Here is an 18843-nt window from a genome sequence, read left to right as displayed (position 1 = left end):
AATATTTGCACAAAGAAATGTCCAACACCAGCAGAATGACTTTGTGGATCTTATTGATCCATGACGAAATGGAAGAAATAACCTATCAACACTGACAATGAGCAAACATGTCATTTGTTTGTGCATTTCATTTTTCCAGCACAGGGAAAATGTTCATTGTTTTGCATAATTTCCTTTTTTTGAATAATGACGAAAGTAGCATTGAATTGATTACATGTAATAACAAATGAATACATACAAATTATTAATTTCTACATTTATGAACACAATGTACAAGAAGAAAAACAACAAAGTATCAAGACATCACCGGCCACTGTTTTTTATTCCAAATATGTTAAAAACAAACCCCTAGTATAGTAGTGTACTTAGTACCAAAACAACGCAGGTTTTGCTGTGTTCACATAGGCGTGTGTATGTGTCACAGTATTACATGTGCGTATATTACACATTCATTTCTACACATGTACACTGCTACATGTATGAAAGCACATATATACATACAGTGCAACTCACAGGCACATCATGCAGTCTCACACATGTAGACTCAGGAGTCTCAGGAGTGGTTATCTTCACTTTCTCCACTCCGTGCACCAACAGAATTAAAGTGGATTCTAATTTTTCATCGGTCTTTCACACAACTTGACAGAAACACAGCCAGCTGCTTCTGAAATCCGAAACAGAAAACAAAAACAGAGAGAGGAGGTGTCCATATGATTTCCTTCCAGCAGGACATGGCATATTTCAAACTAAAAGTAATGTTTCAGTTTTGGGTCCTTGACTGTAAATCAAAGCAGTTGTTGACATCAGACACTAGATTAACTACATACAGAAGGAACAGTATTATTTCAGAGCCATGATTAGTGACGAAGAAACAAAATCTCATCATAATCCTTCAAAGAGACATCCATAGACGTCACAGGAAAAGGTGCACCAGTAAGACTTTTGGCTGTGACTAAAATAACTCTTGCATAGTACAACAAAATACAAGTTGTGCCCTTTTCACACTGGGCACAGAGTGTGAGGTCTGGTGTACATTTAATGTGAAATGTTGGAGCACAGTTTGGCACACAACGAGATACGATATATATCATTGATATAATGAAGCATAGTTGGATCTCACATTAAGGTATTTATGGGGTTTAATGCCGCGTTCACAGATGAACAGAAATGAGACATACTATCATGTTTATGACATGCGACAAGTGTTTCTGTCATCCCTTTGTATGACTGCAAAGTTGATTGGATAAGGGTTTAAACAATATGCTTTGACAATATAGCATTCTATCCATTCAATTTGGGTTATTTCCCTTGAATGATGGACTGACGTGAGGCGTCCATGTTTGTTTGTTTTTTAAGGAAAACTTTCAGAACAATTTTTCACAGTTATTATTACAACTTGGATGTCGATGGTATTTGTAGGTTAACTGGTAATTATAGTCAGCCCAATATGAAATGAATGCAGTATAAGCTAATGCAAAGGCTAAATGTCTGTCCCAACCGCTTTTTCTAATATTAGTGAAAGTGTTTATAATTCAAAGCAAACAATCCAACGCTAAGGGTACAATCTGTCGAGGTATTAGTTGACACAAAATCTGAATTTTTTTTAACCGTAACCAATTAATGAGATGAATGATTTTGAACATGATTTTCGAATCTGTATGCTGACTGTGTAGCAGTGTGAAAAGGGCATTTCTCGCTGTTAAAAGACAAAGATGAGGCCTGAGACTAATGTGTGTTGTCGTTGTTGTGTCGCGTTCAGGTCCTGAAAACGCTACATACAGGTCCCTGTGGTCAAAATCCAGCTACCCTCTGTGCACTTTTACTTCAGGCACTGTTCTCTCAATCGTTTTCGAACAAATGCCAACTCCTTATCATTTAAAGTTCAAAACTAGTCTTTGGACAGAATCAATTGAAAGTGAACTGGGTTTGAAATCCCTGAAGGTCAAGTCTGAAGTGTGTGAAGGCTGGAGTTCCCTCAGTGTCCCGCTTTCACACAAAGATAAGACAAAATAGCTTCTGAAATTGAAAGCAAATGTCAGTGGTTTCCATCTTACCTTCAAGCTGATTATTATACACAACATTACATAACATTATAACATCCCTGTTTTTGAGTCAGCTTTCATTGGACCACCAGGTAGTGTTACCAGAAGTGAGGACTTAACCTTCAAGAGCAATTCAGAGTATGTGTGACAGAGTTTAGCAATGATCAATATTCTCATTTATTTTGACAAGTTCCAGCTAGACATAACGCTGTTTTCTTTCTTTTTTACCATAAAACACCACAGACATGTTTATGATGGGCCTCTGTGTTGCTCTTTAATGACAGACACATACTTCTTTCCCCCACAAACAGCAGAAAAAAGACATCCGCAGTTTAAAGGTATCATAGCTACAGTAAATGTTGTTGTTTTTTTTCACAGTGTGTAAACACAGAGAACAGTGTTAGTTAACAGTGCTGAAGCCGATTGATTGGTGATCAGTGATGTTATCGCGTACCACAGTCCTCTCAAAGCAACACTTCATATGGTCACTCCAACTCTCCCACACAGAGACAAACAAGAGTTCAGACGGGATGTTTGATGTAGTCTCGCTATCCTTCAGTCCAGTCAGTCTCCTCTCGGGGACTTGTGGTTTTGCTGTTAGATAAGCTACATCAAATGTGTATTTCTGATTTATGGTGGGCTGAGATTCTCAGCTGAACCTGTAGTTTCCAGAAAGAAAAAAAAAGATGAATTGCATAATGGATTCAGTCACTTCTGAACTCCGGAGAAAAGTAACTTGCACATTCTGAAAATAGCATATAGAAAAATCTATACAAATATATAGAAGGAAACGAATGCCATTGGGTCCTGGTCTGGTTGTATGTTTGAGATCAAGTACAGTACAGTGATCCTGATATTAATGTTACATGTGTTTGGTCCCTGGGAGAAGAGCTATTAGACAAAGAAAGAGAATTTTTTTTTAATGTCCACTCATATTTTCACAGTCTCTCTCGCTCTGTCTTTTGCACAAAAAGTCTACTGGTTCCTGAAAGCATCTTTTTTTTTTTTGTGGTTTACAAACTTCATTCAGTCGTCATTGGCTGAAGATGCTTGAAAACGTCAGCAGCCGTTTCCTCAAACCCTGAAAAGGTTATTTTTTGAGAGACATGAGATTTTCACCTGACGGCAGAGAGTAGGAATGAAAAAAGGAGAAAAGGCTGTCTGTGAGAAGGAAGCTCTTAGGAGACTTAGCACAGTTTGGTGTACTAGGTGACAAGTTGTGACTAAAAACAGATTACTGAGGATATTACCCCAAGTGTTAATATCATTAGTTTTATCTTGTCATAGACAACCAAACTTGAATTTGAAACGGTGTATTGCATGACACTACAGCAGGTCTTCCTGCAAACAAAGAGGATTTTTACTTTGCGGTCAGACAAAACCTACAGGTACAACCGCTGACATAAATGAAAACATATCAATTAATGATTATTGATTATAGTCCCCCTTTAGTTGCTGTTCGAAAGGAAAACATGTGAGACTTGTCAACAGGTTTTGCTGTGAATTTCTCTCACTCATATTAAAATAAAGTCCTTGTCTGCCTCCTCCCCAGAGTCTGGGGACTTTTTGCCCGCTGCCTTGTCCTTGTCTGGGTTTGGAGATTGGTCCTTGGTCTTGAAGGAGCCATGATCCTCAGAGTTGGTACGGAGACGGCTGGGTCGCTGAACAGAGTCCGACACAAACCCCGCCCTCACTAAAAAACAAGAGAGGGAGAAGATGAAAATGACAGCACGTGTTGACAATGCTTAGAATAAGATAGGGGGAGAGAAAAGAAAGGTGAGGAAGAGAGGGAAATTGTTGAAATTATACATTTTGTTTAGCAGTGTAGCAGTCTTCTGTGCATGTGTGGAACGCAGGCATCGAGCAGACAGACAGAACTACTACGCATACGCAGCGATTAGTGTCCGTTTTGGAGGATAACCGAGGCTTTACAGCAATAAGTGATGTAAAGCGCGACAATTCACCCTCATCTTTGCGAACAATCTGCTGCCAAAAACCTCTTAGCAAATGTGCAAAGGAGTGCATGATTACAACTCATGCAGAAACAATGGATTCTTAGATATACAGCACACGTTGTACATCTTTGAGGACATACAGATTGACTGATAATCGTTTAACAATATTTCCCTACTCTCTGCCCAAAGCATGCTGGGATAGAGTAGGCTACTTAAAATGGATTCTGCTCCACACTGCCACTTCACTATTCGTGATCGTCTTCTCCAACATGCAAAAGGGAACTGAACATTCCCTTGTGTATACCGCCACCTAATGGCTCTCTTTTTTCTGGTTAAAAAAGGTGTTGTTGTCCAAGAATCCATCTGATGGCGCAGAGGTTTTGACAAACAGAAACTACATCCTCTAGCTTTTAAGTCTCTGGAATTATTCAATATGCATATGGATAAAAACACTGATTTTATGAAACTTCTGTTGATGGTACAACAATAGAAACAAACAAACCAAGCAGCCAGCGGTTTCAAAATAAGTTATCCTTTGTTTATGAGCAGGAATTAAGCTCATGAACATGAATCAGATGTGTGTGCCTCTGACAGGGCCCAGAGGGCGTCACTGATAACGTTCAGTAAAAGGATGAAGGGAGGAAGAGCAGAGAGAAGAAAGGGAGACCAAAGGAGAGGACATAATGTATAAAAACATCAGAGGGAAAGGAGCATAGACAGTCATAAATCACCAAGTTGCCGGGCTGCCTGTTACATAATACTGCTGTCACAACCTGACAGTGACATCAAGCATCTATCAGTCTGTCTAGGCCCTAGATAATTCCCCTAGATTCAAGGGGAAATCTGCTCTGGCCAAAGGACAGGTTTCAGGTGAAGGAGAAAGAAAAAAAAAGACACTCAAAGATTTTGACAGACAGATTTTGTGACCCACCATCCTGAGTGGTTTTGTTCGTAGAGCCTCCTGACTGCAGACTGTTCTGGCCCTCTTTGTCTTTCTCTGACACCGTCCTCTTCAGCGTTGGAGGAAGAACTGTGGCTTTAGGAGACACGCCACCACTGTTTGGGGAATCTGAGCTCTCATCTGTCAGGAAAAACACATTATCAGCTTATAACAAATATGGTCTCATCCGTCAAACAATCTCACAGGAAGATTAACAACTGAACCACTGCAGCAACAATCCTCTCAGTGTGGTAATCAGATCCAATGCTTGTACCTATGCTCCTGCTGGTGCTGCTGGTCCTTGGCTTATGTGGGATGGAGGGTCGGGCAGCCAGGGCAGGCTTCGCTCCCTGTGGCACCGGTGGTTTGGGACTTACTGGCACGCCAGGAGAACTCGAGGAGGACGTAGCCCTGAGACGAGGGGCCTTGTCAGGCTTCGTCTCGCCTCGAGGAGGGGCCTTGTCAGGCTTCGTCTCGCCTCGAGGAGGGGCCTTGTCAGGCTTCGTCTCGCCTCGAGGAGGGGCCTTGTCAGGCTTCGTCTCGCCTCGAGGAGGGGCCTTGTCAGGCTTCGTCTCGCCTCGAGGAGGGGTCTTCTCTGGAGAACCAGTCGGAGGATCTGATTTATTAATTGAGCCACTGGGAGACCGGCTTTCTGAGATGATGGGCTGGGGCTTGGCTGCTGGCACATGAATAAAAATAAAAAAATAATTAAAATCATGCACACAATGATTTTCATGTACCATATGGGTGTGAAACCAGACACTAAAACAGGAACGTGATCCACTAATAATCCACTAAAACCAGCTGCAGGTCTGCTTGAGTCACTAACTGTTGAGTTAAAAGGTTTTTTTTTTCTTCCTATGTTTATCTCAACAGAAAAAAACTCACCTGTTGCATTGCTGTCAGGTCTGTCGGGGCTGGAAGACTAGAGGAGACACAAGGACAAAATATTGTATTCGGATGTTCATGAGTGTAGAACGTTCTTGTTTTGATTCAGTGCAGCGGTGACGTGATCATACAAACTGAACAGGCAAGTGTCAGCAAGACATCTTAAAGCGTCTTGAAGGTCTTTAGTATCATCAGATTATCTTTACTCTACAAAAGCTGTACTGGTTTTAAAATGATTCTCCCCCAAAAAAATCCCTTGCATTCACAAAAGCCCTCTCCTTCTCAAAGTCTCGGGCTGAATTTCAGTCCCAGTAGTGACCATCTTTTTGAGTCTGGTATATTTTACACTTTGCAGTCAGTTTTATATCCAGTATATTTGCAGTTTCAAGCTTTTATTGTTGACTGTACGTGTAAAGCAAAGCAACATTCAAACAGGAGGTGGCGCCTTTCTGTTAGAAAATGCCCACACACCCAAGCTTTGTATTAAGTAGTCTCCTGAATAGCTCTCTCCATTACACCTGTATACACAAACACACACACACACACACACACACACACACACACACACACACACACACACACACACACACACACACACACACACACACACACACACATTTTTAAAGAGGTGAAATATTCTCTTGACATTTATGTCCTGCCGTGAGTCATGACAGATAATTTGCATGTCTCACTGCCATACCACTTTACTTTTGAAGTTTATCTTTTACTGCCATGTTATTTTGACGTTCATTTTCCAGAATTGGCTTAAAATAGACTATTTCATTTTTTAAATTATTAAATAAATAAATGGAGCATGACTAAAACACCCCTTTTTTTCTACAGGTGGAAGGCTTGACTTGAGTTCAAAGATAATCACTTTTGAATCTCTTGCAAAACTGAGCTTGAATTCTTTCATGAACTTAATTTGATCATATTACAGTAGGGTTTCTCCTTTTTATTGCAGTTTATTAGTGCCACTCTCTTTCTTGTTGACTTTCTTTTCTGCCGTGTTTGTTTTTGCGATGGTTTGCAAAAGTGAAAGGAAGAGCCCTTTTGTAACCAAACTATAGAAATCTAAACTCAAGCTTCCAACCAGATCACATGGTCCACGTCCACAGATTGAGTTTTCTTATTTCTATGGAAGTTTGGTGGCATCTCCCATCAGTACCTTACTTTTCCCTTATTCTTGTATCTTTTGCTTTTTGAAATCACACCACCTCACCTTGTGTGCTCTCCTCTCCTGCTTGGCCTTCATCTCTGCGAGGAGGCCGCTGCCCATCATTTGCAAGCCTTGGTACCGCCGGCCTCCCTGAGGGCTGCCCCTGCCGTCCGAACACTCCCAGGGCTCGTCCATGGAGTCTGGCGTCCTCAGCTCCTCTGAGCGGTCTGAGCTGCTGCTGTAGTCTGTGTGCTGGGAGCGGCTGGAGGCGTCTCTGCAGGAGAGACGGGAATTATTAGGGAATCAGGGGCCGACTGGTACATTCAGAGGTAATGTGAAATCTGTTGTTCTACAACAAGAACGTATTCATCTGTACCTGGACTTTGGCTCAGGTGCTGGGCTCTTTACTGCCACCTTTGGTGAAGAGGGCTCCTCAGGGATGGAAGCCACCGTCGAGGCTACAGTGGCTGAGGATGTACCTGAAGCTGGATTGGTCGCCTGGTTTTTCTCTGACTTACCCGAAACTGGGGGGGTCGTCTGATTTTTTTCGGACTTATCTGATTTGTCCGATTTATCTGCTTTTTCGGATTTGGTGGAACGTTTGATGAGGTTGAGGAATCCTCCTTTACTCTTCTTCTTCTCTCCATCGTGAGATTCTGAACTCTTGGAACGTCTGAGAGGAGACAGAACGAGAGACAAAAAAGTATTAAATAATGAATACATAATATTAAAATATAAATATTAGAAGCAAGTACAGTTCAATACATCTATACTGGAATACGTATTCAGACAGTCCATGACAAAACTCTAAATGAAGCATTATCCTCACTTGGAGTCCATCCTGGTGACTTTTGTAGAGAAGAACTCGTCCACGCCCTCGTCCACCCTTCCCATTAGGCCGTTCTGCTCCCCGTCCTGAGATGGAGCACTGTTGATTTGCTGAAAGAGGAAGTTAAAGGATCTGGTACCATGTCTGGAAATGGACTTTAAAAATCCATACAAAGCTGCTGAGCTTTACTCACAGGTATTTTGCTGGAATGCTTTTTCTTGTTCCTTCGTGGTCGCAGTTTGGTGAAGTGCTGCAGCTTTTTTTCCTCCTCGGACGGCAGCTCCACCATCCCTCCTGGCGGTCGGTGCTCCAGTTTTGGCAGGACCTGAGATGGAGTAGGTGGAGTTTGAGATGAAGTTGATGCTTCCTCCACATGGATAGGGACGTCTTCCAGGGCCTTGTCCAGGTCAAACTCCATCTCTGTGGATTCGACGGTCATTAGAAGGTTCATTGTAGATGCACATTGAATATTCAAGAGCACTTCCACGTGTCATCAGGTGGCATCAAGATTGAGGAATTATTTGAAAGACCAAATACAGAATGATATAAACCAGCCACCCTGATCCATCCACTTTTTATACTATCAAGCAGAAAGATAATGTACTATTTGATTCTAATACAGCTAAATATCACGACATATGAACAAAAATATATATAACAAACTGCGTACCAAAGGCACGAGACACTGGCCGAAGCATTCTGCTGTGGATGCTCTTCCTCTTGGATTTTGGAGTCATCTGAAAGAGGCGCACAGAATCAAATATATGTGGTAATTGTCAACAAAATATCCAAGTCATTTCTATCACTCAAGACCAGTCGAGCTTTTAGTACTGTCAAACATCATGAAATTGATCCGCTAACTCTGTGGCTATTTGGGATTCTGTCCACATCTTATTTTAACTACACTAGATTTCGTAGTTTGTACTAAGACCAGACATCATCCTATTTAATCAAAACCGTCTAAATGTAATTATTAACAAATTGTAGAGGTACTTATGTTTTTTAGACGGTACTTATTATGATGATGCATATTATATTGTGCTGTGATCCACATTTACAAGGTGGTGATGACGCACATTGAGTGCATTGAGTGGAGAGAAGCAGTGCAATGTGGCTGGATGCAGAACAAAAAAGTACATTTTCAAATATCAGTATTCAACTATGTTAAATAATTCGGAGAGTGAGTGAGGAAGTAATAGATAAATGCGTCCTACGATACTCGTCTAAAACACATCATCAGGATTAAATATTAAAATACGTGAGGCTCTTTGTGTTGTAGCAAAGAGAACTGTGAAGCAAGCCAGCACAGCAAAGACCGACAGAAAAGGAAAAGAGCAGCGTGAGCAGAAAGTGAATTGAAAAGAGAGTTTAGAGCGACAGTCGAGAATTACTTACACTGGTGCAGCACAAAATCTCCATGGAGCAAAGGTGGAAAGAGAAGGAAGAACAGAGGAAAAGAAGATTGAAGAGGAAGAAAGACAACATAGTAAAGCATAGTGAAGACAAAAGAAAGATGGCTGGTGTTCTTGTAAAAGTAGAGGTGAATAGGACAGAGAGTGATATAAGATGAAAAGAGGGGGCAAGACACCAGAGAAACAGACCAGAGACCGAAGAACATGCAGCTTCCTGTTGACTGCAGCCTGCATTTACTGTGCATCCCAACTCACACACATTATTACATCAACACAAAAATCAACGAAAACAAACGTGGTGAAAAGCAACCATTCCAAGGGTTGACTACATTTGAAACAGCGGTCGGTGATGAGGAAACAATAAGACTCAGGTACGTCTCCACACATACATCTGCCCTCAGAGAGTACAAATGAACCAACCTGAAAAGCCAACTATAAAAGCAAAACAGCTTTGAGCATTTTGCAAAAAGTTCTGTTCTGATATTTACTGAACATCGAGACAATTCTTTAAATGCATACTAAATTCAATCCTCAATTGTCTTTGGCAAATGTAGAGTAGCCACGGTCTATTTCCTCCAGTAGAGGGTGGTATTAGGTTGTAGTTTGTGTCACAACTAAATCGAACATTTAATTGATAAATGTAATTTGAGTCGCATGAAAAACATGAGATGCCTAGATTATAATACATGAAATAAATCACGGAGAGTTAAAACACACGGTTCCACCCACGCCTACCATGCATGTCTCTAGATCCTCCAGCCTCTCAGCCTCCAGTATCTCGGTCGATGCTCTTTTAGGAATCTTTTCCTCCGGGACGTCCAGATCCACAGACTCCTGCTGCACCAGGGGGCGACCTCGCCGCACCAGGTGGTCTGCCTGGGAGGAGGAGAGGAAACCGGGAGCAGAGGTGAAGATATGGGAGCAAAGGGGGGGGAGAGAAGATGTGGATATAATTGGCAAGAATGGTAACGGAGAGATAAGGAGAGATAAGATGGAATGTGAGGAATTGACAGAAATGGAGGATAAAAAACAGATATCAATGAGTTTCAGAGAGATTTACATATGTTACAGCAATTTAGAGGGCAAGTTATCAGCCATTGTTAATGAACCAACGAGCCAGTTGAGAGCTTTTTTGACTTTAATCTTACCAGAGTGAGTTGTGAAGTGGAAAGAGCCTCCAGAATCTCATCAACAATGCGATCAGACAGGAAAGACGCTAGACTCAGCTTCACCTCACTGACACAGCGGGAGAAAGACAGCAGAAACAAACAACCACAGAAAGATCTCAGTGATTCGCCCGTGTAATCCATCGCTACGTGTAAATATAAATGATACTACACTCTCACCTGATCTTGTTGATGATATCCACCCCGGACTGCTCCAGGAGGGTTTTAGTGACAAAGCTTTTGGGTACGACCATCTTGGCTGAGCTGGCCTTCATTAGCTCTGGACGAAGAGCACTCCTCTTCATCACATGGGGACACAGAAACTCTGCTGCGTCCACCATCGACTCCAACAGAGTCTGGAAGGAGTGAAGATAACGGATGGATGGATATGAATGCGTGTGTGTGTGTGTGTGTGTGTTAATGATGAGGGATTTGATTACAGCAACTACTGGCTGACAAAACTTGAACTTAAAAGTAATTTTTTATTTTTTATTTTATCTGAAATTGGCATTACCTGTTTGACTTTAAAATTGATATCAACATTTTATATTTTGGTGCCTTGAGTGAAGCATTTTACAACTTGTGCTCTATAAATAAAAATAATTATAATAAATCAAATGAAATAATATCCTTCGATTTAAAGGTTTCTGTTCTCTACCTGTAGGTGGCGTCTATCGTCTAGTTTTCACTGTATTCAGACCTTAAAAACCACAAATACTGGACACAATATACTTTGAACCCTTGCCAGAATTCGATTTAAGGTCCTTGACCAAAAATAAAACATTACTGAACAATTATTTGAACGTGTACTTTGTTTTGGTGGCTATAATTCATCGTTTTCAACCCCACCTGTAGTTGTTGGTCCATGACGTTAGTCACCTCCCCAGCCATAGACTCCAGTTTCTCCTGGATGGGTCCCACTGACGAGCTGTTCACCTCCTCTCTGGAGGCTGACCCAAGGTGGTAGAGGTTCGGGAGCAGCTGGGGAGACACAGAGAGGAGGACATAGGATGAACGAAGGAATCAAAGAAAGGATGCAGGAAATTGATCTCCCAATTAGCTTACAGATAAAACCTCTTAATTCTCACACACACACACACACACACACACACACACACACACACACACACACACACACACACACGTGAGGCCCGTGTGTATAATGTGCGTCCCCTCACCGTTTTAGAGTTTCTGGCATCTTTGATGAGGTTCTCTGCTGACCTGACGTCCTCCAAGATGGCGTCTGTCTCAGAGTACCTCAGAGAGTTCAGGTGGTCCTGCACCTTCACACAAATCCTGTCAATCATCTGGAAGACACAAACGAGACATGAACGTTTGTATTTGAAATGTCAAAATTAGGTTAATGGATGAATACCTACTCTAGGGATGAATGTTATATTATTTCAGTACCTAATATAAATATAAAATAGATATTTCCTTGAGTTATGTGGCAATCTGTGTGATGCTGATTACCCTAAACAGTAATATTTACAGTGGCTAGACACACCGGTCAATGAAACACAGCTTTGTCGTCACAGGATATAAATGTGATATACCAACAGGGAGAAGTGCAATTAGGACAAAATTCTAAGCCCCGAAAAAACTAAATCTCTTTTGCCAGTGAAAAAATGTTCTACTTTTCTCAAGACTCAAGAAAGTTAAGTTAGTAAAATTCTGTACTTATTGTATTTGGTCCAGTTCTATCTACTTTGTGAACAATTATAGATTAAGTTTGGTCAAAAACATACAGATTACAGTGCATATTAATTCAATAATTCCTGTGTGTGTGTGTGTGTGTTTTATCAGTTTTGTTACACACCTGTTGTGTGGTTGTGGTTACGATGCCCTGCTGCAGCCGATAGGCCTGTTCCTGTAGGTATTTCCTTGTTTCATGGTTCCTGTACAGATAATTCTCGATCTGGGGGATAAAACACAAAGCCACTGTCATGATAATAAACCAAAGTGATAATGAATATCTGATGAATAGCTGATAACAAATCCTCTCACACTATGACAGGACAGCTGAGGGACCCAGAAAGAATTCTTTACGTACCTTTAGCAAGGCGTCCTCTGTTTTCTCAGGGCCGGCCTTCAGAGCCTGGGAGGCATCGATGATGGGGATGGGCATGAAACGAATGGTGAAGTTCCTGATGGACACACAGCCAGTGGACATTGTTATTCCACAGATGGTTCACATTGTAGATGAAGGGAAAGAGGCAGAGGCGTCACTAGGGATGTTCAGACAGAAGGTTTAACATGGTGTTTAAATAAACATGAAGGAAAGTGATACATCCAAATGTGGTATTTCTTGATACAATGCTTTATAATTTAAGAAGTCAATCTGCACATTTTCACTCAGGATAACCTACGGTTTGTTTTAACCATGATTTATACAGTAATTATATGCCATGGTTCGATCAGCATGTTGAGTGTGCATATGGTGGAGACAGCGTTACAATATTCATATTATGATGGAGGAGATGAATGGATGGCAGAAGGAAGAAATGAAGACACAGTAAAATGGAAAGCAGAAGGCACAGAAGAGAGATTAAAATGAGGGTGTTTGGAGGTAAAGGCTGAGTCAGATGTTGATTGTTTTCAGATTCGAAGGTGAACGGATTCATCTTTGATCAGATATGCTTCACAACAAACACACACACACACACACACACACACACACACACACACACACACACACACACACACACACACACACACACACACACACACAGCGAAGCACCACGTCAGGCAACCTGGTCTTTCTTTAATTTTACAACAATAACAAAAATGCTGTTTTTATGGATATACCGGTAATGGTTGAAAAGTATTCATTCAGTAACTTTTAATATCGGTGAATGGAGGAAACGTTGCATGCTTTCTATGTTCACTTTTAAATTCCCACAAAATACGCTGTCTTATTAAGCAGCATTGAACGTCTGGTGAAACCTCAGAGGAATTTAACGTTGAGCATTATGAAAGAAAATCTGACGAAAAAGAAGAAGAGACGTAAGGAAATTGACTGAAGGTGGCAAAATGCACACATGCACAAACCACTGCACTGCTGAGCAGAATAAAGAACAGGGGCAAGAAGGAAAGGAAATTTTTATTTCAAGAATGCAATTCAGAGATCCAATGGGGAAATAGTGTAGGTGCATGTGGTGCTGGGAGAATATGATCAACAGAGAGAGAGAGGGATAGATGTACAGATGTGTCCCGGAAGCTAATTTAGTGAGCGTGTCATTTCACACACAGGGAATATTGAACATTCAGACAGGAGACAAAAATCAGATTTAATCAGTCATTGCTTCTTTGTTGCTGTATTCATTTTCCGCTTTCCTTCCTCTCATCCTCTCGCCTACTCTTCCTGTCTGACCACATCTCAAGGAGTCCCCCTGCACAGCCCAAATGTAATGGACTGTAGGGCACCGGTGTATGCAAACTGTTAGAATTAAGGTGTGACAGTGCCATGTAACATTCATAGGTTGTCAACATTGCCTTAATAACTGTAACACACAAGCAGACATTCATCAGCACACAGGCATGCACACGTACATGGACTCAGTATACACAGATACAGACAGAGCTACTCACTTCTCCAGAGCGGCTGCTACATCCTGAAGACCCTGAGGGCTGATGTTGTTCTTGTCCCACATCACAGTCCTGCACAGACAAACACACTGTGACACAGGGCAACGCAGAGAGACCATCTACAACATTTGAACTGCCGTCAAATGACAAGTAATGTCGACTTGGAAATGTTTTTTTACTTCCAATATTGGAATACATATTTGAACCACACAAGTTCCAATATTCATGCACGTGTTTGAGTGCATATAGGGTCAAATATCAGGGAACTGATGTGGTCTTTTATTGTTTGTGTCTATTTGTCTTTAATATCATTTCATCAGTCAACACCTTACTTTAACCCCTCTTATTTTGCATTTATAGACAATATATAGATCATTTAATAAATGGTTTATCACTACGGATGTTTTAAGTAGAGCATTTGTGAATGCAACAAAGTCAATAACTTGGTGGGCAAGTGTATGAACAGATAATCAATGACAACACAGTAAAATGCAGTTGTAATAATATACAATCTGTCTTCATGGGACAAGTTATAATTGTACATTAATAACGACCACAGAAACGGTCTTGAGTTCTTTGCCAGGTTTTGATATTTCTTTCTGTGTGTGGACAGATTTTGTCACCATGATAGTGGCACAACCGTGCAAGTTGCAGTAACAAACCTTAATAGGTCTGTAGCTGAGATCAAAATGAAAGCCGAATTCTAAGATAGGTGTGGTGCGAGCAAGGGTGCCCGGAAGTAGAGGCGAAAGAAGTGCCCCTGTCCCTAAAAGATGTAGCGGCTGGTGTGATCCCATCACATCAGGTTCTCCAGTTACTTGTTGTTATTTATGAGCCTCAGAGCCCTGAATGTATACTGACCTGAGTTTGGAGTTGATCTGTAGCGCTTTGGCCAACATCTTGGCTCCCATGTCCCCCATGGCGTTCCCGCTGATGTCTAACCTGGTGAGCGAGGAGTTGCTGCCGAGAGCGTTCAGAACGATGGTCAGATCACTCTTCAGTCTGGAGTCTGCTAGAGACAGAGATGTGAGGGGCTGGGGAGGGAAGAAATAAGGGAGAAGGAAGTGTATATGTGGGATGGGAGGAGGAGAAAAGAAAAGGGTTTGAGAGAGGGTTCATATTATGAGAACGAGGCATTTAATACTACCTTATGACTGTTATGTATGTTGTGTTTGTGACTGTTAAAAGGACGCAGGACAGTCTTCCAATTCTTATTTACCTTTTGCATGAGGCGAACATTTAAAAAGAGCTTTCTTGGCCCTTGTTGTAAATCACTGCCAACTTCAACAAAAGTTATTGTAATGTGTAACATTGAGAGCATTATTATTCCTTTAAGCAGTGCCAGCATGTTTTCCTGCCAAAGTGTCATTGAATGTATTCACTGTCAATGGGTGCCTGATATCCCTGTGTCTTCTCTTCATTTGGCTTAATTCTCACACTTCCTATGAGAAAGTATGCCGTTGAGCACGGTCGTCAGAGCTCAAAGACACTTTTTCATCATTACAAGTGTCTGAAGCTTTTTAAAATCCATTAAAACATTAAAAAGCAACTTCATCTTGTGCAAATATAACAGTAGTCATACAGCTCTGTCCCTGCAGAGGGTGGTATACTCAAAAGGGCAAACCCTAGTTAAACATTTATCAGAGGATCAAGTGGACCTGCAAGAGACTTTTCTAAAATGTCAGAGGTGTTATCATTGAAAACAGGGCACTCCACAGGGCAAAATGAAATATTCAGCACTGGATCAAGTGGATTTCTTTGTGATATGAGGGCGTACAAATGTCCAACAGCGCCCGTCTGTTCACCAGCTCTGAGCTGCTCGATGATGCATGTCATTTACACAGCTGGAGACTCCTGGGGGCCATCTTCACAAAACGCGCTGAGGCGAGGCTGCATTCACACCAAATGCAAATCAGTAGGTCCGAACTGGCTGAGTTAGAAGGAACTCCTAAAAATAAGGGCTGTGTCAGTCCTCATTTTAGTGTTTAATCTCTTTAATGTGTGGCGGAATAGTATCGACATGTCTTGTTTGAGGATGCAGAGAGAATTATTGACTGTTTGCATGTGCTTCTGTGGGGCACAGAGCAAACACTGAACATGCATATTTAAATATGTACAGGTTTATGGACCTGTAGCCGCAGTAATCCTCACTCCAGGGATGCAAAGTAGAAATCGCTGAACAAAAATCCAAGTGTCCTGCTGTAGCACAGAAAATCAGTGCACTAATACCATGTGATCATAGCAGTAAATGTGGAAGTAGGGAAGTATACAATGGAAACGTCTGCATGTTGTGCTGCCTGCAAAACGTACAAGTCCTGTCCCTTTCTATCGCTGAAGCAAATGACTTTCAGCAGCTCAGATTCCCAGCCTTTATTCATCCATAAAACAGTGAAATCATTCCTCTGGGCATGTATACATTTCTTGTTTTATAAAACCAAGAAAATTTGAAATTGGAGCCCAAGACACGCAAATAAAAGTGACCTTATACCAGAGACAAATGAATCTATTTAATGAATGTGCGTTTACTGATGAGCTGCGTTTATTCTAATGAAACTCATTCATCCTGCAGTGTTACTGGTTACTCTTTCGCAACCATTAAATGATTGTTATTATTGTTGTTGTTATGTTAGAGAAATTGGGGTTGTACAGTTATTCTACTTTCCCCTTTCACATATCTTCTCTGTATCGTCTTCTCTAACTTCATGCTGGTGAAATTTAGGTTTTTACTTATTTCTTACTGCCATAACAAAACTTAAGATCATAATTACTAGGTCTGGTCTGTGGTTTTGCATGTGTTGTAGTTTGTATAAGGGATGAAGATATATATATATATATATATATATATATATATATATATATATATATATATATATATATATATATATATATATATATATATATATATATATATATATATAAGAATTACATGTTCTGGTTAGTGATGGCAGTTATGCAGATTCAATTAGTGTCTAATATATGTTGTTTGCTTACTACAGATATATTACACAAGCAAAAGGAGCAATAAAGGAGATATTGTATTTTGCAGATACCCAGTTTGTTTTTCTCTGGGGGACTATTTCTTGGCCAAAGGAAATTCCTTGAGTCTCCTCCTCTCCTTTCAAGGCAACCAGCTCAGACTTCAGGAAGTTATTGCTGCCGGCCAAGGAATAGTGCAGGTGCTGTAGATTAAGGTACCGTTGGACAGAAACAAGATAGCTATTTTCCAGTCATTATGCTAAGCTAAGTTAATCAGCTGCTAGCGGAAGCTTTATTTTTTTCTGCACATAAGTGAGATCAATATTCTCTGAAACAGAATACAGTTTGTGTATCTGTTCAGATTCTGGCAGCCATAACGGTCTGGATTCAGAAACACAACAGGGTAAATGTGCTGCCTGGAACTAAGTCAAGCGAGTGTGTATGTGTTCATTGTATTGTGTATCAGCCACTGTGCAGGGCAGTCTGTTACATCGGGTTTCTGTGAGTATGTATGCGAGTGTGAAAAAAAGAGCGAGAGGTAGCAAATAAAGTTTCCTGGCAGAGGTGGCAAATGTTTTGTGATTTTTTGTCTCCGTTTTAGTTTTTTTTAGTGCTCTCTTTTTCCGTTTTGGCAGTGGTTACCCTCCTTTCATCAAAGGTCTGATTCCGTCACCCATTCAGAACAGCCCCCAGACCAATCAGCTGTTCTGATAAGATACAAAAAATGACCCTCTCTGTCACATTTCCTACCTACCACTATTACTTGTATTCCTTACTATCCTATCCCACCGAATGAACATTCTTTGACCCTCCACCTTTAACCTCTGCATGTCACTTTTTCCCTCCTGCCCTCTCTTTGTATCCTTCCTGCACAGCCAGATAACCAGCTCCTTCAGTAACGCTATCTTCTCATGCATAATGACGCACGCACGCACACGCGCACACACACACACACACACACACACACACACACACACACACACACACACACACACACACACACACACACACACACACACACACACACACCATCAATCTAGTACATCTGCCTCTGTGGGAGACAATAAAAGGACAGGCACCAGGGCAAAATCTGTGACAGCTCCCATGATGGTGGCAGAGATAAAGCTGTGAGATGGATTGAGGGACAGAAATGAAGGGAGATAGCTAAAACTGGAGAAGATCCCTTCATTAAATGTTCTGTATTTTGGTGGTTTGCCTTTGTAGTGCTGTTGTGTTCCTAACGTTCTGCACCTGATACTTGAAATAGCATGAATATTTGAGTACAGCTCTCATAAACCACATGGTTGCAGTTTAATGTGATACTTTATTCATCGCTAGGGTGATTATATCCACACTACCCTCCGACAGAGAGGTCAGGGGTCATTTGTAGAGCAGCTGGTGGAGATTCAGTGATTTTCTTCAGCTGGAGGCTCGCTGATACAGGATTTGACACTGAGGCGTCTGTTTGGAGGATGTTCTCCGTCACCATTTATCTTCTGTCCCTCACAAATGGCAGATAGAGAAGGAAATGAAAAAAACCTCACCGACTCTTCTTCCTGAATCATATGGACCAGGCTGTCCAACACTGGAGCAAGGTTTCTATGTCAGGCAGAAGAAAGACAGGAAGAACAAATGAGGCAAAAAGGAAGCGTGAACATGATAAGCGCACTGAGAGAACAATCTTTTGAGAACTGCACTGCACAGATTTTTCTTTATATACTCAAGTATAGAAAAATCCGCAGAATACACCGTTTCCAGATTAATCTGTGCGAGTCCATCAGGAATGCAACATTTTGCAGTAGGGAGTCGTTTTTTATGCTTTTATCATGCCGAATGACTTACTTACAAGAAACGTACGTGCACATTTCTGGTAAAAACACGATTTAAA

At 41.2% G+C, this 18843-nt stretch overlaps 1 protein-coding gene across 1 annotated transcript in view; it reads right to left on the bottom strand.

Moving 5' to 3' along the window:
* Positions 1–265: 265 nt before the first annotated feature.
* Positions 266–18843, bottom strand: part of LOC306782432 (F-actin-uncapping protein LRRC16A-like) — a gene marked incomplete at its 5' end in the record, with an annotated part of 60227 nt that continues 41649 nt past the window's right edge. The window contains 20 exons of the mRNA XM_079275782.1: positions 266–3735; positions 4929–5078; positions 5212–5616; positions 5826–5862; positions 7048–7258; positions 7361–7657; positions 7814–7923; positions 8007–8233; positions 8484–8550; positions 9209–9226; positions 9961–10101; positions 10374–10461; positions 10572–10747; positions 11241–11372; positions 11570–11698; positions 12211–12309; positions 12445–12538; positions 13983–14051; positions 14841–15013; positions 18500–18554. Of these exons, the coding sequence (XP_079131908.1) occupies positions 3557–3735; positions 4929–5078; positions 5212–5616; positions 5826–5862; positions 7048–7258; positions 7361–7657; positions 7814–7923; positions 8007–8233; positions 8484–8550; positions 9209–9226; positions 9961–10101; positions 10374–10461; positions 10572–10747; positions 11241–11372; positions 11570–11698; positions 12211–12309; positions 12445–12538; positions 13983–14051; positions 14841–15013; positions 18500–18554 (2857 nt within the window). The 3' untranslated portion in view covers positions 266–3556. The remainder of the gene's footprint in view (positions 3736–4928; positions 5079–5211; positions 5617–5825; positions 5863–7047; positions 7259–7360; positions 7658–7813; positions 7924–8006; positions 8234–8483; positions 8551–9208; positions 9227–9960; positions 10102–10373; positions 10462–10571; positions 10748–11240; positions 11373–11569; positions 11699–12210; positions 12310–12444; positions 12539–13982; positions 14052–14840; positions 15014–18499; positions 18555–18843) is intronic.

This window comes from Melanostigma gelatinosum (genome assembly GCF_949748355.1).
Source record: "Melanostigma gelatinosum genome assembly, chromosome: 9".
In the NCBI taxonomy this organism is placed as follows: Eukaryota; Metazoa; Chordata; class Actinopteri; order Perciformes; family Zoarcidae; genus Melanostigma; species Melanostigma gelatinosum.
Note: the sequence above shows the minus strand (reverse complement) of the source record. Positions and strands in the feature narration are given on the sequence as shown.